Source organism: Jaculus jaculus, chromosome 14, assembly GCF_020740685.1.
Source record: "Jaculus jaculus isolate mJacJac1 chromosome 14, mJacJac1.mat.Y.cur, whole genome shotgun sequence".
NCBI classification, from domain to species: Eukaryota; Metazoa; Chordata; class Mammalia; order Rodentia; family Dipodidae; genus Jaculus; species Jaculus jaculus.
The window spans coordinates 51917027-51943144 of NC_059115.1; the positions used below are offsets into that span (position 1 = coordinate 51917027).

The 26118-nt window shown below is 37.0% G+C and overlaps 1 protein-coding gene across 1 annotated transcript in view; it reads left to right on the forward strand.

Moving 5' to 3' along the window:
* Positions 1-26118, forward strand: part of Fbn2 (fibrillin 2) — a 267870-nt gene that overhangs the window by 76506 nt on the left and 165246 nt on the right. The window contains exons 6-7 of the mRNA XM_004651524.2: positions 8716-8913; positions 18556-18681. Coding sequence (XP_004651581.2) covers positions 8716-8913; positions 18556-18681 — 324 coding nt within the window. The remainder of the gene's footprint in view (positions 1-8715; positions 8914-18555; positions 18682-26118) is intronic.

A 26118-nucleotide genomic window follows, 5' to 3' on the forward strand; every position in this document is an offset into this window, starting at 1 on the left:
GTTTAGCCCTATTTAGGTTTTAATCTTCAGTACGTTCTGTTGCTCTTGATGTAACTTAATTGGCTTTGGTCTTGGGAGGGTGCATTTCAACTACATAGGCCATGAATTTTAGGACATGACTTCCATAGCCTTCATCATTATTAAATGTGACATCAAAAATAGCAATTTTGTTTGCATCATTGACCAGCTCCTAATTGCCATTCCTGCCTCTTCATTCTTTAAAGTTCCCTTTGATGTTATTAGCAGCCTTGCCCTTTAAAGACTCTTTAAAAAAAAAAAAAAAGGAGAACATGTCCCTTCTTTGCCAAGTCCACATTCCACTGAAATATTAAATGATAGTGTTATGTTAGAAATTAAATGCACTGCAACTGTGGAAACTAAAGTGGTCACTCGAAATGGGGAAGTGGCTCAGTGGTAAAAAAATAGATACGTGCCTAAAAAGCTTGCTGGCCCAGGTTCACTTCACCAGTACTCATGTGACGCCAGATGCAAAAAGTGGTGCGTGTGTCTGAGATCCCTTGCAGCAACAAGGGGTCCTGCACGCACACACACCATGTGCAAAAATAAATTTTAGTAAGTAAAATGCTTTAAAAATAATTACTCATCTATTTGCATAGGCAAATCTTAGTGTAAGTTTTAGTCACAGAGTTTCTTTCTCTGCATATAATGATCTAGGTGGAGACTCACCTGTGGAACAAGCCAAAGACAAGAAAAGTTGAGCGTACTAATTGAGAGTTAGGAAATTATATGTGGTGGCACAAGCAGGCAACTGTGGGGCTGTGATAACACTTACTACAGGGGTGAAGGGCTTTGGTCTGTAATGAGAAGGATAAAAACCTAAGTGTGCAGATAACCTTGGTGTTGGGTGAATGACCTCAGAGGTGTGGCATGGAGTAAATTGCATGTAAGCCTCCTGGAGTGAAATGGATGCCAAAGGTGAATGTCAGCTTGAGGTGCGTCCAGCTCTTTGATTCTCTATATGCTACTTAATGTCTATGCTTTTATTTATTCACTTATAAAAGCAGGGAAGTGCTTTTAGCATGCAGACTCAAAGGATATTGTTTATAGGAAAGGGCACCACCAACTCTCCACTGTCCAGATAATTCTTTTCACCCGTGACGTGAATAAAGCTCAAACTATAACCTCCATTCAGTGATGAAAAGGGTGTGAGGAAATGACTCCTTTGACAGTGCTGATAACAGGGTAAGTTGGTGCTGCCTATTCAGAGAGCAATTCACCTCTATTTTTCATGACAATTGTGCACAATTTTTCAAACTGGAAACATGACCCACCAAATCTAGTGCTAAGAAGTTAACTTACAGAAGAATTTGCCAGTGAATGTGACTGGTCAAGAATCACCCTCAAGATTTCCCATGTCATACCACGTATACCTATAATAAGCTGAAAATAACACCAAATCTATGCAGAGAAGGATTGATCAGTGTTGCATATGGATGTTTCAGAGCTATTTACTTGGGCTTAAAATTCAGACTTTTTAATTTAAATATAATTTCAAACTCTACTTATTTCATGAGTATTTTATTTTTTACAAATAATATTTTTAAAATTTTGGCCCATAAATAACATAAAATGTGTCATGTTGAGCCAAGTTAAGTTGAGAAACAAAAGTACATCCACATCCGTCTACACAGCCGCTGTGTAGTTGTCACCCTGTCCATCCATAGATCTCTTCATCTTGTACACCTCGAGGCTCCGACTTTAATTCCACTCCTCTTCAAACACTGTTCTTTCTGTCTTTACAGACTTGTTTATAGATCACTTTTATATGCAGGAGCGTTGTGCTTTAATCCTTTTTGACTAACTACTTTCTTTCAGCGTGTTGTTCATGTTGCAGCACGTGTCAGAATTTTCTTCCATTGGATGCTGAAATGCTATTCCATTGTCTGCATTTATGACGTTGTACTCATATGTTAATCTGTCAGTGGACATTGGTACCGTTTCACCTTTTGATGACTGTAAATGATGCTGCAGTGATGTACAATAATTCTTTGAGCGTCTGTTGTCTTAGACTTTAGCAGTCACTTCAAGAGAACTTCAAGTAATGTGAGGTGCTATCTTCATACCAAGTTCATGAACGCCTTTATATCTTCTGAGATGTTTTTCATATCATATGTCTTTCCAAAGTGACTTCAGTTGTATACCTTATAGCCTGTGTGAGCACTCAACACTTACACACTAATAACTTTACAATTATATGCATTCAAATGTGCAAACTTGCACAAACCTGAAGTTTATATAAATTGTCTAATTCTATAAACATAGTGATTGACATTTCAACTTAAAAATAATTACTCTAGGGCTGGAGAGAAGGCTTAACAGTTAAGCACTTGCCTGTGAAGCCTAAGGACCTCAGTTTGAGGCTCCATTCCCCAGGACCCATGTAAGCCAGATGCACAAGGGGGCTCATGCATCTGGAGTTCATTTGCAGTGGCTGGAGGCCCTGATGCACCCATTCTCTCTCTCCCTCCCTCCCTCCCTCCCTCCCTCTCTCTCTCTCTCTCTCTCTCTCTCTCTCTCTGTTGCTCTAAAATAAATAAATAAATAAAAATAAATAAAATTAAAGAGAAGCTTCATTTATTAAAAAAAAATAATTACTCTAAGTAAATTACTTTTTTGGTTAATAGGCCATCTCACGAAATAGTCCAAATACGGTTAAGCATTACAGGTTCGTATTGGTTAGAAATTCCTTAAAGCCAAACTGTTATTGAGTGACCACAATTTTCTTACACATTTCTGTGTTTAATTCTAAAATTTGCTGAGATTTAAAAATTCTCACCCATCAAGGAAGACATTGTTATTTGACCTTATGTAACCCTAAATATTTACATCAACAATGAAGTGTGGGGCTTCAGAAATGTAGGAGAGTGTCTCTGCATGTGCATGCATGCATAGCATGCATACACATAAATATGTGTGTTTGTACATGTGTGTGGAGGGTCTCTCCTTGGACACAAGGCTCACTGATTTGGTCAGACGAGCTAGCCAGCACATCTTGGGGCTCCTTATGTCTCCACCTCCCTAGTGCTGGTTTTACAGGCACCTACTAGTGCACTCAGGATTGGTGTATTTCCAGGAATCTGAATTTAGCTCCCCATGTTTGCACAGCAAGTTCTTTACCAACTTAGACATCTTCCCAGCCCAAAAACTTACCTTTTAAATTAAGAATACTTCTTTGGGGCTGGAGAGATGGCTTAGCATTTAAAACATACCTGTGAAGCCTAAGGATCCAAGTTCTATTCTCCACGTCCCACCTAAGCCAGATGCACAAGGTGGCGCTTGCATCTGGAGTTCATTTGTGGTGGCCAGAGACTTTGACATGCCCATTCTCTCTCTAATAAATAAATAAATATGAATACTTCTTTTTTGTTGGGAATGTGCATATGTGTAAGGAGAAATTTCAACTTTCACTTACTAGATTTTCCAGTTATAGCAATATTTGGAAGCAGGGAGCCTTACTAATAATCACTATGTAAAATGGTCTGTTACCCTAAAACATGTTCACACAGCCAGAATCCTTAGACTCCAGTTCTGTACATTATACAGTCTTTCAATGGACACCGTTATGTCTACAGCTTTCACACAAGATCATCACTTACTTTTCTTTCATACACTTTTCAGGATCAGTTAGTTCTATTTTGTACAAAACTGAATACCTTAGGGCAATTTGCTGATGTATAATTGTAGCATTGATCTTGAATGGTATCATCCTAATGCACAACTCCAGGAAATGACATTAACTTCATATTACATGTGGGAAATGACCCTAAGTGGTGTAGTATGCAATCTAAGGAATATTGCTTAGCTGCATTTAACTCTCAAGCACACCACTGATAATGTAGCTCCATGGGTTGATGATATCTTGCTGTCCTATGATTATACTCCCATCTCTTGTATGGCCACAGGAAGACACTCAGTCCATTGATCTCATTGCTTTCTTACACTTCCCCTTTTCACTTCCAACTTCATTTGATTTACATTCCATTGCCTATAATTTCAAAATAGGCTAAGCTCCTTTAACATTCTATACGTTATTTTGGTCTGGGGAAATGGCTTAGCAGTTAAGGCATTTGCCTATGAAGCCTAAAGAACCCATTTCTATTTGGGATTCACATAAGCCAGATGCACAAGGGGGTGCATGCGTCAATAGTTTATTTGCAGTGGCTAGAGGCCCTAGTGTGCCCATTCTCTCTTTCTCTCTATCTGTCTCTTCTCTTCTCTCTCTCAAAGAAATAAATAATATAAAAAATATTTATTTACAAGCTGAGATAGACAGAAGAGAGGGAATATGACTGCCCCAGGGCCTTCAGCCACTACAAAAGACTCCAGATGCATGTGCCACTATGTGCATCTGGCTTTGTGTAGGTACTGAGCAATTGAACCCATGTTGTTAGGCTTTGCAAGAAAATGCCTTTACTGCTGAGAATTCTCCCCAGCCCTGTACTGCTTGTTTATATGTGTATATCTGACAGGTGAAACTCTAACCCCACATGTGCTCAAAACTCAACTCCTCAGTGAGCTTAGATGCCCAGAACAGCTGGAAAAAGCCACCAATTACAGTGGTTGTTTCTTTCATACCTTCAACTTGCTTACCCACCAAAAGATGGCAGTGGATGTCCTCTGAAATGTGAATGAGTTCTCAGTCGTCTCCCTCTCCTGGAACAGTTCATCCCAAGCCAGTCTTTAAGATATGACTCCGTAGCCAGCCCACACTGAGACCTCTGGTTTCATAGAGACAATGGGAAGGATTGGAGAGAGCGCTGTCCACTCCCCTCTAGATGTAACCATGGCTACATCTCCGTGCCTCCTAACCTTCCTGCTTCAGGTTCTGGAGTGATTTCCCATCCTATCTAAGGAAAATTCCTCCCTGGAAATTGTGGCTCATTCAAGCTGTCCTCTTATAGGACTCCATTTATATAAATGGTCCAGAAAATAGAGTATATTGTAGTAGACTAGATTTGCAGTTGACTGGGGCTGAGAATGGGCAAAAGGCATGTGTTTGTGGTGATAGCTATGCTTTTTTTTTAAATTGCCAAAAAATCATGTGATTGTACACTTAAGACAGACGATATATGACAAGTAAAGTATGCCTCAATTAAGTTTTTTTCGGGGGAAGGAATAAGCAAAAGGGAGGCAAATTTTTGTTAGACTTACTAATTACAATACATTTCTACTGGCACAAAACAAAAGAATATAAAACATTATGCTTCATTTCACTTAGATATTATAACATCAAGGTAGTAAGATTTGTGGTCCAATAACTTTTCTTTTTGAGGTAGGATCTTACTCTAGTCCAGGTTGACCTGGGACTCACTCTGAAGCACAGGTTGGCTTAGAACTCATTTCTGTCCTGCTTCAGACTCCCAAATGCTGAGATTAAAGACAGGAACTAATACACCTGCCATCCACATACTATATTTAAACAAACTTTTTGGTCATATCTGTTCTTTTATACTTTGTTCACATCTCTGAATAGTTAGTGTGGTATACAGTAATATTTGGTATTTATTGAAACTTTCATGAAGATGCTACATTACTAACAGTAGTTACTTAAAATATTTCTAGGATGTCTGTTTATAATTAAAATACAAGTAGAGTTTGTAACTAGCTGATCAGGAAATTTAAATTCCTTTTTAGCACATTGTGTTCTTGTTTTACACAATAATGATTCTTGAATGCATAACTGAGAATGGAAATTTAAACTAATTAACTGTCAAATGGAAAGCAAATATCATCATAAGAAAATGAAATTCTCACAGTTTAGGGGGAGGAAAATGTAGACAATAGAAGTGAGAACTGTTAAACTCTATTCTTGGAAAGGAGAGCTTATGGTTGCTTCAGTTGGTGTGATCAACAAGAAAGGTCATTTGCAGAAAGAGACAGCTACCCTTGTGCAGATGTTCCTGTTCTCCACAGATATGTCAGGTGACCATAATTTTAAGAATGTACTCTAGTGAGATAAATGAAGGACTTTCCTGGCCATTTGACTTACTAAAGGGTGGGTGAGAGGAATGCTACAAAGACCTATTCTCTGTGGAACAGAAAACATATAAAGAATGGGAGGATAGGTATTTATGCATACATTTTTAAAAGTAATGTTTTCAAACATTTTTAAAGATTTATTTTTTTAAATTTATTTGATAGATATACAGAAATAGGCAGGTAGAGAGAGAGAGAGAATGGGCAGACCAGGGCCTCCAGCCACTGCAAATGAACTCCAGATGCATACGCGCCCTGTGCATCTAGCTTATGTGGGTCTTGGCAAGTAGAACTTGGGTCCTTTGGCTTTGCAGGCAAGTGCCTTAACCGCTAAGCCATTTCTCCAGCCCTGTTTTCAAATATTTTTATACAAAATACTTTTCTCCATCTATTTCTAGCTAATATAATTTAAAATTGCAAATCTGACATCTATTTATGATGACAAAATAGGAATTTTCTGAAGAGTTGAAAAATGTATGACTGGCAATTTGTGGTATGGAAAGTATGCTTATTTATAAGGTTAACATATCCTCACATTTACACAAAAGATTGTGTTTTTCAAAAATGCAATTTATAGCCAACACATCTGCTCTTCTTATAAGAGGATGAAAATGAGTATTTTATGGAAGTTTCACTACAGAGTAAAAGAAATTTAAACCAGTTAGACCAAAAAAAAAAAAAAAAAAAAAAACTGCTCTAGGTTTCTTTCTTGACATGGAATTTTTAATTTATTTAGTTAATTCATTTGGTTAGGAAATGATACACATTAAACTTTTAAATTTTTCATTTTCATTATATCAGAAAGCCTCATTTTTCACTGAAACTGTGTTATGAGGCTTTAAGTTTCATTCTGTCTGATGCACCAATTATATGATATCTAAGAATCTAAGAATTTTCAGTATTAAGCTATTATCCAAGTTTGATTTTCACAGTAACTGGTTTTCAAAAAAAAAAACACAAATATTGTTCATTCTTTTGAACATGAGATTGCTTTATTTCTTACAAAAAGCGGGGTTAAACCTATTCTAGCTGTCTGTTCACATGGACTAATGTCACTTTATTACACATCCAAGGAGCATGCTGTATTCCCAAGTTCACAAACATTTCCTGTAATCTTTGCAGACAGAAAAGAAATTATTTTCTTTGTATTTTGGTTGTGCTTTTAGAGCTAATGTGAGCCATTACATTGGTCAGTCTTTAGGAAGCTGGCCTCATTATTCCAAATAGCAGCAGCAGCGAAACACAAAATCATTTTGTTCATGATTCAATTATGTCTGAAAGAGTGTTAACTGATCATCCAAAAGGTTTATTGAGGTAAATGAGAGGAGGAAAAGGGTAGACTGCAATACCCAGCACTACCCTTTCAGTCACCTGCTGTCCAGTTCACTCCTCGGTGTTCTCAGGAGAGACAGCATATTCACCCTGCGCAGCAGATATTCACTGAGCATTGATTATCATGATTAGAGAGCTGGGCAATGGCATCTGCTAAAGAATATAGAAGTAACTTGCCTGTAAAGAATTCATGACTTCAGGACTGTGGGCCTGGATTTGTTATTTTTATTGTTGGCTTTGACAAAATACCACACAAAAGCAAGTTAATAAAGGAAGAGTGTGTTTGGGTTTATACCGTGCATTGGTGTATAGTCCATCCTGGTGGGAAAGGCAGGCACAGGAGCGTCTGGCTATGTTCTAATCAGGAAGCAGAGTGAACAGGAAGTGTGGCTGGGCTGGAAACCTTCAGGCCTCCCCCACCAGTGCCCGGCTTCCTCCAGCAAAGCTGTACCACCTAAAGATTCTACAACCTTCCAACCAGTGCCACCAGTAAGTGACCAGGTGTTCCAATACACAGGTCTACTGGGGACATTTCACTTTCAAACCACACCAGTCTTACTATTTTTTTTCTTTCTAATTGAATTAATGATGAAAACATAAACTGACATAGAAATGGATATTAGCTTGTTAGAAGTAAAAATTTGTAGACAGTTTAGACTGCCCAAGTCATTTCTGGTATCCAAAATATTCATCTTTATTGGTTCATTTTGAGTTTCTAAACTCTTGTTCGTGTATTCTGAAAAGAAAATGTTTTTGAAGCTGGGTGTGGTGGCTCATGCCTTTTAATCCCAGCACTCGGGAGGCAGAGGTAGGAAGATTGGTGTGAGTTCAAGGCCACCTTGAAACTACATAGTGAATTCCAGGTCAGCCTGGGCTAGAGGAAAAAAAAAAAAAAAGGAAAGGAAATGGAAAATGTTTGTGAGATAAAAGGCCTCCTTAACGTGGAATTCTTGAGAGCACAGACGAGGCATGTCAATGAGCCCAGGAGGAGTAAGGAGGAGAGTTCTGGGGGAGAAAGGACGCCAATCCATCATTACTGTGTTCTGTTATGTCTAGAACTTCCAATCATTCAAGAAAATCCAGATTTCATGTGCAATTTCCCAAGTTGACAAGGTTCGCTACCAATTGAAAATTTTAAAGATATTATTTTACCCAAAGAAAACACATCTGTGCCATCTGCAATGTCCGGTATAGAATACCATTGACATCTTTTAATGTACTTCTGATAATTTATAAAGTTATGAGCTTACAAAAGGAAACCTTCTGGCCTTTTGTGTCTCTGGATGTTTGCTGAGTGAATGGTTTCTTTCTCATACATTTGATGAAACTGGTGTAACACAGTGCAAGATCATACAACCGCCCTTTCCCTCTTCTCTCCCATTCTAGATTACAGGACAGGCCCGTGTTTCACTCAGGTCAACAATCAGATGTGCCAAGGACAGCTGTCAGGCATTGTCTGCACGAAGACACTGTGCTGTGCTACCATCGGGAGGGCCTGGGGACATCCCTGCGAGATGTGTCCAGCTCAGCCTCAGCCGTGCCGCCGGGGCTTCATCCCCAACATCCGCACGGGAGCCTGCCAGGGTGAGTCTGCCGCGTGCACCGCCACCCGCGCCCTGCCCTCCCTGGACGGGGATCGGCAAACGTGGCATCAAGGGTGGGAGCCTTGATACAGTACCCGTTTCCAAGACAAGTCCTATTTAGGAATATGAGTACAGGTAATTTATATGTTGTCCACCTAGTAAATGAATATTTCAATGGAGGACCAAGGGAGTTGAGATATAAGGAATGTAATAAAAATATAGTTTTAAATGTTTAGTACAAGGAGAGGAAAAGCCACTCTGTTTCTTTAATTACCCAGCCAAAAAAAAAAAAAAAAGTCTCTTTCTCTCCATCTACTTCAAGTTATAAAACTCCAAACCTAGAATACCCAGAGGGAAGAGTAACTCTAAGCTGGCCTTACTTTGTTATTAATAGTGTCGACAAAAATAGAGTCTGACAATCTTGTCTCTAGGTAAACTCTTGGTACTTCCTAGTACTGCCTGTGACTCTGACATATGCATGCATATGTGTGTACCCGTGTAGATATCGGGATTAAAGCATCCTACAGTAGCAACAAAAGTCATCTCAAATGGCTCCAGACGCATTGTCTACTTGTTGCAGTCCGGTTCGCATTGCTGGTAGAAAATCACCCAACAAAGAGCAGCTTCTGGGAAAAAGAGATTTATTTTGGCTTACAGGCTCGAGGGGAGCTCCACAATGGCAGGGGAAAACGATGGCATGAGCAGAAGGTGGACATCACCCCCTGGCCAACATAAGCTGGACCACAGCAACAGGAGGGTGTGCCAAACACTGCCATGGGGAAACTGGCTATAAAGCCCATAAGCCAGCCCCCAACAACACACTCCCTCCAGGAGGCATTAATTCCCAAATATCCATCAGCTGGGAAGCTAGCATTCACAACACCTAAGTTTATGGGGGACACCTGAATCAAACCACCACACTACTTATTTAAAATAATTTCCAACTACCACTATTGTTAGTATTTTTGGAAACTTTTCGCATGTCTCAGCAGGGAGCTTCCAAGTAGAAGTGGGAAGGACTATTGTATTAGTCATAGAAATATTTCTTCTACTTAAGATGTGGGGAGTTAGGTTAACTTGTTATAAGTAGGTTATGTGCAATGTTATGCCTGAAGCTTTTCACGCTGATTTCCCATAATGTCAGAAGTGAAGATTATGTCAACCCTCACCCATATAAATGGCATAGTGTGGTAACAGTCCAGCATCTTAACCCCTAATTGAGAACTGTAATTGGGAAAGCTCTTCTGTAGCCTTAGTGCACTGAACAGTAAACTGGGAGTGGTTGACACAGTTTGCTAAATTATGCCTGGAAGCAACTTCCAACATTTTTCGTAGCTTTTTAACTTTATAAACCTCCCAAATGCTTCACAACTCAAAACACTTTGACCACTAACATGGCACAAGTTGAAAATTCTACACCTGACCTTATATAACAAGTAGCCATTAGCATGCAGAGAATTATAATATCGCGTATTGTTACGTTCAAGTTGTGCATATAAGGTTCATGTCGAACATAATTAATTTCATTCTTGGACGTAGGGCTTATCACTAGAGCACCTCAGATATGTACACTAATATTCCAAACCCTGAAAAGGACCTGAAATCCGAAACACTCTGGCCTGTGTCATTTCAGTTAAGGCATAATCAACATGTAATTACAACCTGTTTGTATAATAAATCATTTCAAATCAGAACATACATACTGAGGGGATGACACTATAACTCAGCAGATTAGAAAAATTTATATCTCAACACATATAAAAGCCATGTCAGTTGTGTGCTTTTGGTAACTATCATAGGTAAGACCTTAAGGATAAAGATTTAAGTATTATGTTTAATGCTGTTTGCTAGGGATACTAAAATTTTGTGGGGTTTTTCTTTTTAGTGAATACAACTGGAAAAGTGCAATAATTTCTTCTACAGTAAGATATATTGTAATTAACTTCTAAATAATTTTTACTGTTCTGTATGGATTTTCAAATTGGTGTGTAGGATACCATGTAGTTCCTGTCATTTTCACAGATATCAATGTGATACTCTATAGAAATTGCCTAGATTAATATCAAATAGACTTAAAAATATCTTCATTCCATATCAGCTTTTAGCTTCTAATACACTTCTTTTCCTCACTAGTTTTATTCCCCCTGAGCAGATCAGATCCTTGAGGGCAGGAATCTTCGTATTCAGTCGCATGGTGGGGCATCCACAGGAGCAGGAGGCAGGGGCTCATTAAGTACAGTGACTACCGTCTTCTTCATTAAATACATTGTGTCCTTATCATTACATGCAGCAGCTTTGTCATTAAGTACAGTGACTTTACAATTAGATACAAGAATTGCCATTCAAGCTGATAAATGAGGGTAGTACGTCAATATGCTAATACTATTTCCAAGAACCAGTTCCCTTTGAATCGATACTTTCAATCAAAGCTCCACAAACGATGGGATCTCCTTCCCTGCATGTACGCTTGTCCACTGCATTGTTTTGTTAGAGGCCTGGTATTTCAGGGCACCGTTATTAAGAAATGTGTCATTTGATCTGAGCGTCCTTCAGGATTTAGTAATGTCTGAAGGCCCACTTATTTGACGTTGTTTGTACAACAATGATAAGTTTTGGACTCCATTTGCTTTTAAAAAAGTCTAATGGATTAGCACAGTAATGAGAGCAACATGAGATTTGCCACATGGTAAAAATGTCTGGAAAAGAAAGCTGAAAAGTTCTGTTTTATTTCTAAGTCATGGCAAAGTCAGAAAGTTCGCAATTAAATATTAATTCAGTTCAGGCTATTTTTAGACATTATACTATGATTTCATTTTTCTCTTTCAATTCCTAGACTATTTCCCAAATAGTTACTCCAAGTTAATTTGGAAGAGGTTGGGAATTTAAAATGGCATGCTAAAACACATACATGTCGTATATTTTTAATAAAATTGTTATTTTCAATAATATGACTGAAAGTTTTATAAAGTTACCAGTAAATGTCAGCTATGTAGATGATAATTGTCAGTAGCTTAATAGTGGCTCTGAAACATGGTTTGTATTAGCCACAGAGTAACATTTCTGAAATTCTGAGTATCTGTCCTGAGAGTGATGCAATTTTTTTTTTACATATGGCTTAAACGAGAATGAAAAATGGTTTTGTAATGAATAGGACAGCTGTGGAAAATAAGAAGCAGCATAAAATTAAGGTACTGATTTTAAAAAGTTAAGCTGCAGAAATTAGGATAGCAGTTAACTTTAAAAAGTTAGCTCTTATCATGAGAATATTCTAGACTTACAGACTTGCATACAAAATGTCAGAAAAGTGTGCATTGCTAGGGTGCTACAGGTCACCATAGCTCTCTGCTTTAACGTTAAAAGCCACGTGACTCTTGCTCCTGCTGGCGCTTCAGCCATGATTTGTTGTAACCTATCTCTGTACTGCGCTAAAGAACCAAATTACCTCTTAAAACTAAGCTATCATAAAACAAGTGAGTCAAAGATGTAAAAGTTGAATTAAATACTTTGAGTAATATTTATAAACTTTAAATATAACTTAATAAGCAGTCATGTGCATATGATGTATTATTTTCTTAAAAGTAGTTTATTTTTATATTCATACACATGCTTGGGTTCAGTTCCTATCATTATAAATACAAGTGTATGTTATTTACATATGAGATGAGTATACAGAATTGTGTAGCTCCTTTAGCCTAATTACCCATGAAAAGAGTTTAAATCAGCTAACCCAGCCATGCGTGCCTAGCTCTTAGTTGAACAATGAAAAGCTAGTTTATTGAAACCTATTTACAGGCTTTCCCTAAAGCACAATAAGGAAGGGATTTGGCTGTTATCCAGTGATTTGATCCATATGAATTTATCTTCACTATCTACACTGACCATCATATCATCATTAAGTCTCACTTTAAGTATCAGCCCTAGCTACTACTTTATAATCCAGAAACATTAATTATTAGGACATTGTGTAGGATAAGCAGTTTTATTAAACCTAGCAAAACTACTATGACTGTGATTACAAGAGAATCATGATTCTGAAATGATTTTTTTTTTTTGTTTTTTGAGGTAGGGTCTCACTCACTCTAGCCCAGGCTGACCTGGAATTCAGGGTGGCCTCGAACTCAGTGTGATCCTCCTACCTCTTCCTCCGAGTGCTAAAACTAAAGGCATGTGCCACCATGCCCAGCTAAAATAAAATTCTTTAATACCCAATTAAAACTAGCGATCAACACATGTAGTTTTGGGGAAGCCATTGGGACAGAGAGTAATGCATCACCCTGAAAAGCAGAATTCAAAAAACAAAGAGCTACAGCCAGGATTCCTAGTGCCCATATACAATGGGCATATACAAGTTTCTATAGAGAAACTTCAACCTCAGGTCCTCCTAGTAACAGAGGGACCACATAAAGAGAAACAGGAGCTAAGTCGTTTCTCTATCCTCTATTAGCTGTTTATCCTGGTGACATTTTTTTTCAGGCAAAGTTGGGCAAGGGGAGGAGGAGAAGAGCCACTAGGATGCAATCTCTATACCTTAAAAGGCAAGAGGTGGGAGTCACGTCATCTGCTGAAAGTTAAAAGATGACCAACACCCAGAGTAAGGAAATGTAGGAGTGGTGTCAGGTGGTGTGACTGTTCCAGGCTGTGTGACGTTCAGAAGCTTCCATTTCTTCTTAGCTGTCCTCATGCTGCTTTAGCAGGAAATAGTTCACTGAAAGATGAACGATAAGGAAAAAGGCCTGCATATAAAGGAGGTCACAAGAGATAGGAAGATCATAACAGAAGACCTGTGACAACAATGCTCCACAGAGTGACTACCTAAACAAATGTACAGTGGAGGTTTCTTTTCTTTTCCTTTGCATTTATTTTTTTCCAAGAACGGTCTCATTCTATCCCAGGCTAGCCTGGAACTCAGCTTGTGGTCGCAAGCTCTCCTTGAACTAATAATGATTCTCCCACGTCTGCCTTCCAAATGCTGGGATTAAAGGCATACACCACCATGCCCGGAAATACATTTCTTATCTCCAAGAAATTAAAACAATACGTCTGTCTTTGAAAACTTGTTCAAAAGAGGGTTACAAGAATTAAGTAAAGGCAATCAAAATGAGATATGAATTGATACTATCCAAAGGATGACATTGGAGAAAAAATTAAAACCTTGTGTATTAGTTACTTTCCCAAGAAGGCAAGATTTGAGGTGTCTGTGGGAAGTCAACACTTTCCGCTGATAAAATGATGATACGAGGCACGTGACACTGAAATCCCAAGGTTCCTGACTCTGACAGCTGGAAAAGGTACTTGTGACGCTGATCATTCATTCAGCTTTAATTTTGTCTGTCACTTGTGAATGTACATTCTGGTTAATTCCAACCATAGTGAGTGACTAGCAAGATGCTTCATATTTCTATGACTCCAGGTAGATGTATACCTGGTCTTTAGGTGCTGTCCTTCCTAAAGTCTTAAGTTTGTTTTTTCATAGAAATAAAAGTATCTGTATGAATGTATACAGAATTTAGAAATAGAAAATCCCATTTAGAAATTAATCTAATTTGATGATGGCTGAAAATAAGCATCAATTGCTTTAAATATTAAGTTAAAAATAAACATTATCAATTACTTTCTTGGTCCTTGGTTCCCACACATATAAATTAAATGAACCATTTTTTATATGCCTATGCCACTCCAAATACTTTTCCATACTTGGGCATGGACTAACAATATGCCATCTAGCTGAAATGTATAGAATAATGTGTGTTTATCTTTGAGTGCGAGTTTACTTGGAGGAGTTGGAAATTGAATGTTTATAAAGTGTAATTATTATTGCCTTGTTACATTATTTATTGCCTTCTAGGAGAGAGTGATGTGGTTATATAGGATTTAAGTTTGAAAAGATTTCATTTTATTCTTTTAAATCCTTTTATGTGATTTGGAATAATCCAACATTTGAAGAAATAAGAAACAGGAGAAAAAGGAAGTGATAGACAATCGGTATCAGCAGTCTATCTAGTGAAAAATGAGCCATTAGTTGTTGCCTCTGTGAAGACGTTGAAGATATAAAGACTACAAATGTGCTTGGAAAGATTGTCATTGGCCTTTTATTGTTGTTGTTTTTATAGACCCACTGACACATGCTTCTAGGTCTAAGTTCCTAATTTCTCTTTTTTAAATTTTTTTTTGGCTTAGTTTTATTTATTTATTTGAGAGTGACAGAGAGAGAAAGAGGCAGAGAGAGAGAGAGAAAGAGAGAGAGAGAGAGAATGGGCACGCCAGGGCCTCCGGCCACTGCAAACGAACTCCAGACGCATGCGTTTACCCCCCCCCCCATGTGCATTTGGCTAACGGGGTCCTGGGGAATCGAGCCTCAAACCAGGGTTCTTAGGCTTCACAGTCAAGCGCTTAACTGCTAAGCCATCTCTCCAGCCCCCTAAATTCATAATTTCTATTTGAGTTCTTTAAAATTCCCCTTTTCAACTACTTACTTCATCCTTCTAAAAAAAAAAAAAAGAAAAAGAAAAAGAAAACCTGTGGATTTCTGCCTAATCTAGGGGCATGTTTAAAATAAAGGTTTGTTGTTGGTGGTGTTTCCTTCAAGGAACATATACTTTAAAAAATTGCAAAATAAATGCCCTAATTTCCAGTAACCTTTTCTTTGAAAAATTACTGATCTACTAACGATGTAATCTAAGATCTTATGAATAACTGTAAAAGATTGATAAGTTTGGCCTCATTCTTCAGCTTATGTCATGATATGTTTTCTCTGACTTACTGGCAGGAAAAATGTTTCTAGGCATAATTTTTTTTATTTACTACACTGTAATAAGAGTGGGAGTGTAGAACACATAAAATAATGAGGCTGGAAATGTTATGAGTTAAACTATTCAGTATATAAACTCTTGTCATGTATTTTAATCTCCATTTGACCTTTGTTCGGATCAAATAATTTTCAAGGGGACACTGAAACTTAATTTGAGTACAAAATTATTTTGGACTGTTATAATTAATTTTGTAGAGTGCTTTTATAAGCAATTTTGTAGACTGGTAAGGGGTCTGAGTTTTTATGTGAAGTTCAAGTTGAATTCTCTAATTCATACACAAAGGTAGTCCACATGTGTGGACTTACCAAAAATAACAGGGAAATTTGACACACAGATTTATTTACATGCTTTTTTCATAATCAAGCTCAATGCTGGATGCATGTAGTATGAACATATTTATGTTACATACACAGACCACTATTCTGTGACTGTGAATCAAAGCCTTTAAAAAAACTTTTTTTAATTTATTTATTTGAGAGCAACGGACAGAGGTGGGGGGAGAGAGAGAGAATGGGTGCACCAGGGCCTCTAGCCACTGCTAATGAACTCCAGATACATGCACCACCTTGTGCTTCTGGCTGACGTGGGGAATCAAGCCTTGAACCTGAGACCTTAGGCTTCACAGGCATGTGCTTAGCCACTAAGCCATCTCTCAAGCCCCTGCCAATCAAAGCCTTTTATGTGATGACTGCTAATTTATATCAATGGCTATTTTGTTTTTCAGTATCTTTACTACTAGTGACAGTACATTATTTTATAACATTTGTGCTTAGTTTGTCTGTTTTGAATATTTTAACACACACATGGGCACGCGCCCACACACACCCACACTCAAATTCTCCTTGCAATGATAGAACCCAGGACCTGGTGCAGGCTAGGCAAGCGTTCTGCCAACATAAGCTACATATGCTGCCCTTCCTTTCATGAGCCTTTCTACCTGATCTTGGAGGCAGGAGAAGGGGCAGGGTGTTATGTTCTGTGTGTATTTAATCAGAATGTTTGTTCTGCTAAAATGTGTGAAGAGTACTATAAGAAGCAATTAGAAGAAATTGAAAGTAAAATTCAAGTCTTAATGCAGTCTACTTTACACAGACAGGAATATAAGTTTCCACTGCAATTTTGGATTTGTCCATATCTATTTTTAATTCATATACTAAAGTTTTAACTACTGTGGGTATTTAAGGTTTCATAATTGATGTGCACACATTTAGTATTATTGTTTCTTCATTATGAACTGAGGCCCTAGTAACTATGAAATGTCAGTCTTTATCTGTGATAGTATTTCTTAGGATGAGCACTTTGTTATGATATACTAAGGTAACCACCCTACACTTCTTTTAAACTACTGAATCTTTCACTTTACATCTTCCTCTTGCAGTCTTGAAGTAGATTTCATGTGAACAGTATATAATTGCTTCTTGATATTTCAAAAGAAAATATGATAATATGAGCCATTTCTTTGATTATTTACACCATTTAAATTTCATATGATCATGAATATTATTGAGTTTAAATCTGTATGTTATTTCTTGTCTGTCTTCCTACTTTTCTTTGTTCTTGTTCTGCCTTTCTTAAATTAACTTAGTCCATCATGCTTTCTTTGAATTTTATCTAAATTAAATTATTAACTAAACCTCTGCTCATTTCTTATGCTTATATATATTTAACTCATAATATATTTCATATATATCATACCATTTAAGTTTCTGTGTAATAACTTTAAAATGGTATGCTTCTCTTCAATGCCATTTATTACTACTTTTTTATTTATTATACTTTTTTGTTATACTTTTTTATTTCTATATATGCTATATATAATCCATCAAATATATTATTTTTACTGATTGTTGTTATTCATTGCAACTGGTTGTCTTAAGTTTATTAAAAACAAGACAATTATGTTTTGTATTTCTCAACATATTTACTACTTCAAAACTTTTAATTTGAATAAAATTTATATCCATTTGATTTTTAATTTGCCTGAAGAAACTCCCTTAGCATTCCTTTTCTAGCATCATTAATTTCCTCAAGACAGTATGAAAGATTTAGAATTTGTCCCTAAGTGGATGAAATTAATGAACAGTACAAATACTGAAAAAAGATACCAGTGATAAAACCAAAAATGCTTTAAACTTAAGAGTATAGCCACAACAATTGAATGTTTAAGTACATAAATGCACAACTTTTAGATGAGGAAATAAATCAAAGCACAATATCTACTAATTAGAGAAATGAAAACTAAATTAATACTGTTTGCAATTGTTAGGCCAAGGAAAATTAGAATATGAGATAGTAGTACCATGTGTTTGCGGAAAAGATGGAAGAGGCCTTAAGAAATTGTGCAGGTGTGTAGATTAGTGTGCTGTGAAGACTGCACAAGAATGTCAGATAGTCTTTATTCATGGTAGGCATATGTATGTCCTGTGGTCTAGTACTTCTGCTTTGGGTATAAGCAGAGGGGCCAAGAGTCCATTTGAATCTTCAAAGTCCAAGTAATTCAACTCCACAAGGAAATATACTGTGGGCATTAATTTTACCTATGGACATTGATTTTACTATTCACCCGACATGCTGAGGATATAGAGGTAAACCAGGAGAACACATTACAAACATTCTATAAAAATCAAAACAACAGACTGACCACATAACAATGCAGGTGCATCCTCAAAACACAATTCCAAAAGAGAATAAAGATGAGACATCCAACATCATACATAAATATGTGCATGTAAAAGAGTTGTTCCCCTCATTTCATTTTCTTGTACATTAACAAAATATTCAGATATAGTTCAAAAACCTATGCCTTCTACCTTCAAAATGTTTTCTTCTTGCAGATGTTGATGAATGCCAGGCAATTCCAGGGCTCTGCCAGGGAGGAAATTGCATCAACACAGTGGGCTCTTTTGAATGTAGATGCCCAGCTGGCCACAAACAGAGTGAAACTACTCAGAAATGTGAAGGTCAGTACACACCAGGAGCAATGGCATAATTGTTGACTTTGATTGCAAAGAAAACAGTACTTGATTTGGAATTTTCAAAACTGTTGCTCATCATCATAATTCCTTATTTCAACATGCAAGTTTGGTTAGAGACTATAACATTTTGATACTGATATTACAGCCTTAAAAAAATATGATGTGAAAAGGAAGCTGCAAGTCGGTTGATCTCAGTTGTTACTGTATAGTGAGAAAAAGAGTAATTGAATCAGTTATATTTTTCCAGAAGATAGGCTTAAGCTATGAAATTAGATGAAAAATTTGAATTAAGTAGAGAGTAGAAGCCCTAGTGTTAACACAGTATTGTGAAGTTATATGTAAGGTGCTGGATACCATGTCATGTATCATGATATAAAATATTGAAATGCCTGTGTTGATATCATTGCTTAATTGGCAACCAGGTTAAATAAACATTCATAATTGACTCGGGAAGGATTTGAACATTACTACTATAAGAAACCACAAAAGAACAGCTTGTTTAAACAGATGTCAATTGACTAGGAATTTTCTGAAATAACCAAATATGGGCAGAGTTAATTCACTTGTTCTATTTGTCTTTGACGAAATGTGGGTCATCATCATAAAATTCAAGTAGGTTCTAAATTCATGGGGCTGTGAGGGTCATGGATACTTAGAATGGTGTGTACTTGTATACTTTTGAAAGCTTTTGTTACTACACTATTTAAATCAATTTACTTCATCTAATAAAAATTTCAAAGACCATAAAATATACCCATTCTAGTTCTGTTATGAAACAAGCATTCTCATCTACTCAAATTAAGTCTTTTAAAAAATATTTTATTTTTATTTATTAATTTGAGAAAGAGGGAGAGAGAGAGAATGGATGCACCAGGGCTTTCACCACTGCAAATGAGCTCCAGATGCATGTGCCACCTTGTGCATCTGGCTTACGTTTCCATTCCTGGGGAATGGAACCAAGGTCCTTTCACTTTGCAAGCAAGCACCTTAACCTCTGCACCATCTCTCCAGCCCCTCAAGTTAAGTCTTTACCTGATTTTCCTATCTAAAAAGCTGTGGTTTGGACATTTTTTATGTTGTTGTTGTTTGAGTATATGGAGTCCCATCCATCTTTGTGAAAAAGAAAATAGGATGATTGAAAATCTAATGCACAGGAAAAAGCAGAGTATGAACTCTGCGGCCGGAGGCAGAATGTGGGTAGTCTGCTGTTTTCATAGTCCCACGAGACGGTTTGGATGTGCATCAGCCTGTGTTTCCCATTTGCTTCTCTTCATTTAGAGCTAACTCCAATTTGATCTATTTATTTATTTAAGAGAGAGAAAGAGCGAGGGGGGGGGATGGGCATGCCAGAGCATCCAGCCACTGCAGAGGAACTCCAGACTCATGTGCCCCCTTGTGCATCTGGCTTACATGGGTCCTGGAGAATTGAACCAGGATCCTTTGGCTTTGCAGGCAAACTCCTGTAACCACAAAGCCATCTCTCCAGCCCCTCCAATTTGGTCTTTACAATCTTCCACATTTCATATTATCACTAGGTATTTTCATGTTCCTCATAAGAAGATGATAAAGATGATTATTTTAAAGAGTGACAACTTTTCTCTGAAAATTTCAAGAATGTCCTCATGGCTTGTGTTACTTCAGTACAGTGTTGGTCATCAGTCTGTAATGTAAACATTAAGAACATATTTAGAAAGGAGGAAGAATGAGTTAGCACAAGAGTTGGATCAAAAAGTCAGAGGTCTACGGAAAGTGAGCTGCTGCCTCATGGCTGTACCTTTGATCTTTCTTTCTTCAGCTTTTGGGATCTTGGTTCTACCATGCAACTTTTGTCACTTCATTCATTCACTTTCCACTTCTGGAATTATCTCAAATATAGACCCAAAAGTGGTGTATTTAAGAACAAAATACAACCCCTATTTGAGTATAGACAAGAAGGCTCAGCTACTGACTTAAATTGGCAGTTGTGGCATTTCCCTTACACAGCAAACAATGGATTTCTTCTTAGTTGAAAACGGAGTAAGCTCTTTCTTCATGAACACAGCATACAGAGCCAAGGCAGCATTGGAGAAAGACAGTGCTGCTCTTTATTCCCACTCGCCTGTGTTCTTTAGGAACGGGGCTTATTGATGGAATATAGGCACCGCCCAGACCTCTGAGGCCAGTCATGTCTTTCCTTACTTCCTGCTCAGGCAGCCAGATCCATCTAACCATTGCCCAGAAAGAATTATGCAATTTAATATTTGGGATTTGTGGGAATAGAAGAATTGGCACAACTGGTGATTAGAATCTGAAATCTAAAAGTTTTATGAAGACTTTGCTTGTATATAAGTCCGATTTATTTAGATAGGTTTTGAAAGTGGCAATTATCAATTTGGGGGGGGAGATAGTATTTTTCCTTTATATAAAAGAGCAAATGGTACTTAGTTCCATAAAATTACTAGGTGTAATTGGTAGTATAATGTATCTTGAAAGACTGTAAACTGTTGCTGCACATGGTGCCAGGGTTTGAATTATACTGACTCTATTTATAGTTTGATGTATGAATGTCATAAATCTAAATTTAATGGTGGCTCTAAATAAAAATATAATAGTAATTACTTCTGACTATCAAAACAAGGTATGTATATTTCTAGGTATTGCACTTGGTTGTAAAAGGTAGCCTTAAAAGATATATTTAAAATGATGCTCTTCTTGTTTTTCACTTTATTTCATGTTTTTTTCATAAAGCAATAAAATTCTCAAAATAAAACTTTTTGATCTTTAAATTACTATGTCTATTCAAAATTATGGTAGCTGTAGCATATTTGAGTTCTGAATGGTAGGTAAGAAGGTATTGTTCAGATTAAGAAGCTACAAGGTCATATTATTAACTTTTAGTGGTTGTGATATGGATAGATTGTGTGCCTATTGGTGGTTTACAATGTCTCTCTGGCTCTTTAAGACGGAACGTTTATGTTGTTTAGAGTTGATTCTCAGATCCTAGAGGTGTTTTTTGTATTTGTTTTTGTTTTTGGTTTCTTGAGGTAGGGTCTCACTCTGGCTCAGGCTGACCTGGAATTCACTATGTAGTCTCAGGGTGGCCTCGAACTCTAGGTGATCCTCCTACCTCTCTGCCTTCCAGGTGCTGGGATTAAAGGCATGTGCCACCATGGCCAGCCGAGCTATTTTTAATATTTATTGATTCTGAAATATATGTTCATGAGCTGGTATTTTTTTTAAAGTACCTATTTAACTTGAGCTGAATGGTCAAAAGTAGGCCAAAATGTGGGACCAGAATAAAGTTATTTTGAAAATGGGGATGATTAATGTCATTCACGAAGGCCTGGAGTTCACTGTACAGACCAGGCTGGCTCAAATGTGTAGCAACTCTGATGCCTCTGCTTCCAGCATAGGTGTCAGAAGTTGTATTTAGGTTAGGAACCTTTGCTTTCTATGAAGGAGAATGAACTGGTTCATCATCTGCTCGTTGATTGGAATGTGTCTTCTTTCACTTTTTTGAACAGCTAGATCTGCTAGGTATTTGAGAACATGTAACGTGGCATTTTAAAGAAATGGTCAGGATAGCACCCAACTCCTGATTTACCATGTGAAACATATGGGTTTGATATCTGTCACAGAGGCTTAATTTGTTTTATAGCATCTATCCTCCTATAAAATTCTTTTCTACCTCATCTTAAGAGATAGATTACTATTCAACCTGTAAGTCTGAGGATAAGAAAGGAATGTGTGTGTGTGTGTGTACATGTATGCATGTATGTGTGTGTATAATAAAATCAGTTGGTTTCCCCCTTTACTCAGAGTCCCAAGTTCTAAAGAAAACCCTAATGATAACCACCGCAGTGATATATTATTTCTACTGGGTTGGTTGAATTCCAAAATCTAATTTGCTAATTCTGTAGTACAATAAGCAACATTTCTTCAGTAGAGAAAACCATTTCTTCATATACCAGGAGAAGATTGTTTCAGTTACTTCCCCTGTTCCAGCATTCATTAATATAAATACCGATTTAATTTAAGTGCAAAGGGAAGCCCAGTGCCTCAATGCAATATGAAATGGTACATGTGAGGGCTGCCCAGCTCTTTTCTCTTCTCAAGTATAATATGTCAATGTGTACTTCAGCACCCTTGGATAAAAGACAAGTAGGTGCCAAATGTCCTCACATGATCGCCTTAAACAAGACTGCACCTTCTTTAACATTCCTGGGGCCATTCATTCTTTCCTGGCATGTTCGAGAGGCAGGAAGAGAGCATCATGGTATCAGAGAGTTTTGCGCCAGTGGCTTTTTAAGTGTCAGATTGTAGCTTTAAATTTATCCCGGAGAGTCTTTAGTTTTGTCCTATGAACACAGCATTTTGTTGAGTTCTGTGACAACAAGTATATTTATTTATACTCAAGAAATTTATAAACCATATTGGCACAGTCCCTTTGGCTGCTTTTCCAAATCTGCTTTGATAAAGTATGGAAAATAAACTCCCATAGTAAAATAAAAAGTATTTACTTGTACTCATATTTCCAAAAGTAAATTAATTTCAAAATAAGTAATACATGGTTGGCTATTCCTCAAAGAGGAAATTATGCATTAGATGAAGAGTGAGAATAAGGAAATTGTTAGCAATGGAAGAATGTAAAACTTTTAAGATCGACAACTTAAAAACAGTGAAATCCATGATCTCTTAAATCATTAAAAACGTTTATATTGTAGCTGAAACAGATAATATATTCTCTGTGTTGAATAAGAAAGCTAGAGATTACATATGCAAAACTACTTTCTGCCCTTAAAACAATAATTCATTCCTTTGGCACTAATTTTATTGTGCTTTAACTTTTTTTTTTTTTTTTTTTTTTTGGCTTGGTGCTATCAGAAGATTGTGGACAAAAGTCCACTAAGCACTGACTATATTCTAGTCAACACTGAGAGAAGAGAATAAGATAGTCTGTTTTATGGTCTGTTTATGAAATTATCCAACAGAGGGGTGAGCCTGGTTACTAACATTAATCAAATTTATAGATGAAAGTGCTGAGGCACAGAGAACCAAGTGTCTTTCTCAAGGTTACGGAGGTAAGAAATGATAGGTAAGTGCACACCAGAGCTTTTGCTTTGGGACAGTGCTGTTGCATGGACAGGGCCAGGGCAAATCTCACTGAGAGAGCGAACTCAGAGACAACGGCAGCAATGGCAGTATGGTTCTGCCTTTTCTCCCTGTGCTTTGTGGAAGAAACCTAGAATTCATAAGTAGGTAGGAATTAGATGCAGTTTAGTCGTTTGCCACTGGAGATGGACTGAGTTAAACTGTACGATTGGCAAAAATCTCTCCTCCTAATACAGTAAAGACTGAGGAAATATGGAAGCTTGACCATCAGTACTTTATTTATTTATTTATTTATTTATTTATTTATTTATTTATTTATTTATTTATTTTTGCTTCAGCCCTAAGGTTAATCAGAATCTTTCCCTGGTATCATTGAGGACAACAGATGCATGGGACTTGGTATTCTTTGGCTCTAGCAGTCCTCTGCTTCAGATTAAGCAGTTTAAGCACTCCTCTGTAGCTGCTTTCATTGAGCTTTGGGGAGGTTGCCCGTACAGACTAGTTCTTTAAAGTTAACTTTGCCCTCTGAAGTATGTTCAGCTATTTGTCTGGATCATGTATAAGCTATTCATTAGGTGGATTTCTCCCCTTTTCTATTCACACTGAAATGAAAACTTATTCTGTGCTATTGTGCTAAACTAAGATTTTAGAGTTGTAATAGCAGATTTAGGAAAGCAAGAGTGAGGTTAAAGGAGTGGAATTAAATGAAGCCCATCTTTGTTCATGGAAGGGATTTAATGGCAGTTGTCTCAAAAATAGTTCTCAACCATCCAAGTGTACTCATTGAAAAAATAAAAAGTTTTAAGGGTTGAGAACTTAGGGCTTAATCCATGAAGCACTTTCCACAGAAAGGTGGTAACATTAGGTTGGATCCCTAGCATCCAACAAAATGCCAGTTGTTGTGGTACATGCCCTGTAACCCTACTGCTCAGGAGTCAGGAAGATTGACAGGGGAAGCTGTCTAGCTAGTCTAGCTGTGTTGGTGAGCCCAAGGTTCAGTGAGAGATTCTGTCTCAGTAAATAAGGTGGAGGGTGATTGGAGAAGACACCACATATTGATGTGGATATCTAGGCTCCACATGGCACATTTACACACAGGCCTGTCAACACTACCCCCACATGTTTACCTATACACATAGGAACACATACACACATGCAAAAAAGAGGAGCCATTCATTCTACACACTAAAATATGATAACAATGTAAAAATATTTAAATTATCATTATAATGGTATGTAGCTAGCCCAACCCAAAGGTATACAATAGGCAACCCATTAAATTAATTTAAATAAACATTATTTAAATCAATAGAAGAAACACTGGAATATGAACAGATATTGAAATAACTGGATATAATTTGAAGTAAAAATTTGGTGTGGTGGCACACTTCTTTAATCCCAGCATTGGAAGACTAAGGTAGAAGGATTGCTATGAGTTCAAGGCCAGCCTGAGCTATGCAGTGAATTTCAGGTCAGCCTATAGTAGAGTGAGACTCTGCATTAAAAAAAAAAAGAACTTGGATTTATATGTCCTATATTATACCAAGATAAAATTTAAATGTATCAAGGATATGGACATCAACAAAACAAACAGCAGTTTTAAAAATAATCATATCAGTTCTTATATAATTCTAGAGCCGAGAAAGCATGTTTTGATAACAGATTGGAAAATTTCACTATATATATATGTATATTTAATCCATGGTAACATAAGAAAAAATATATTACTACTAGCACAAACAAAAGGCAGATGATAAACTGAAAAAAAATTTGATGAGCATGACACAGAACAGACAAATTTTTCATGTGTTTAGTAACTCTACAAATTAATAAAAAATTCCCTTATAAATGATCCATAAACTAAATTGTTGACAGAGGAAATAAAAAGGACTATTAAATATTTTAAGACATGCTTATTCTTACTTAGAACTATAAAGTGCAAAACAATTGTATTTTTGACCTATAAACTTTGAAATATAAGATTGTACTATTCAGAGTGTTCAACAATAGATACTCTTATAATTTTTTAAAATCTTTACTATTTATTTATTTGATTAAGAAAGAGAGAGAGATAGGGAATGGGCATATCAAGCCCTCAAGCCACTGCAAACGAACTCCAGACAGATGTGCCACCTTTGCATCTGGCTTACATGGGTACTGCGGAATTGAACCTGGGCTTCACAGGCAAGTGACTTAATTGCTAAGCCATCTCTCCAGCCTCTCTTATAAATTCGTGATAAAAGTATCAGGAATATTTTTGACTATCACATTTACAAATGTACACACAATTTAATCTCTTAATTTTAATTCTAAAAAGTTATGTTATCTGGA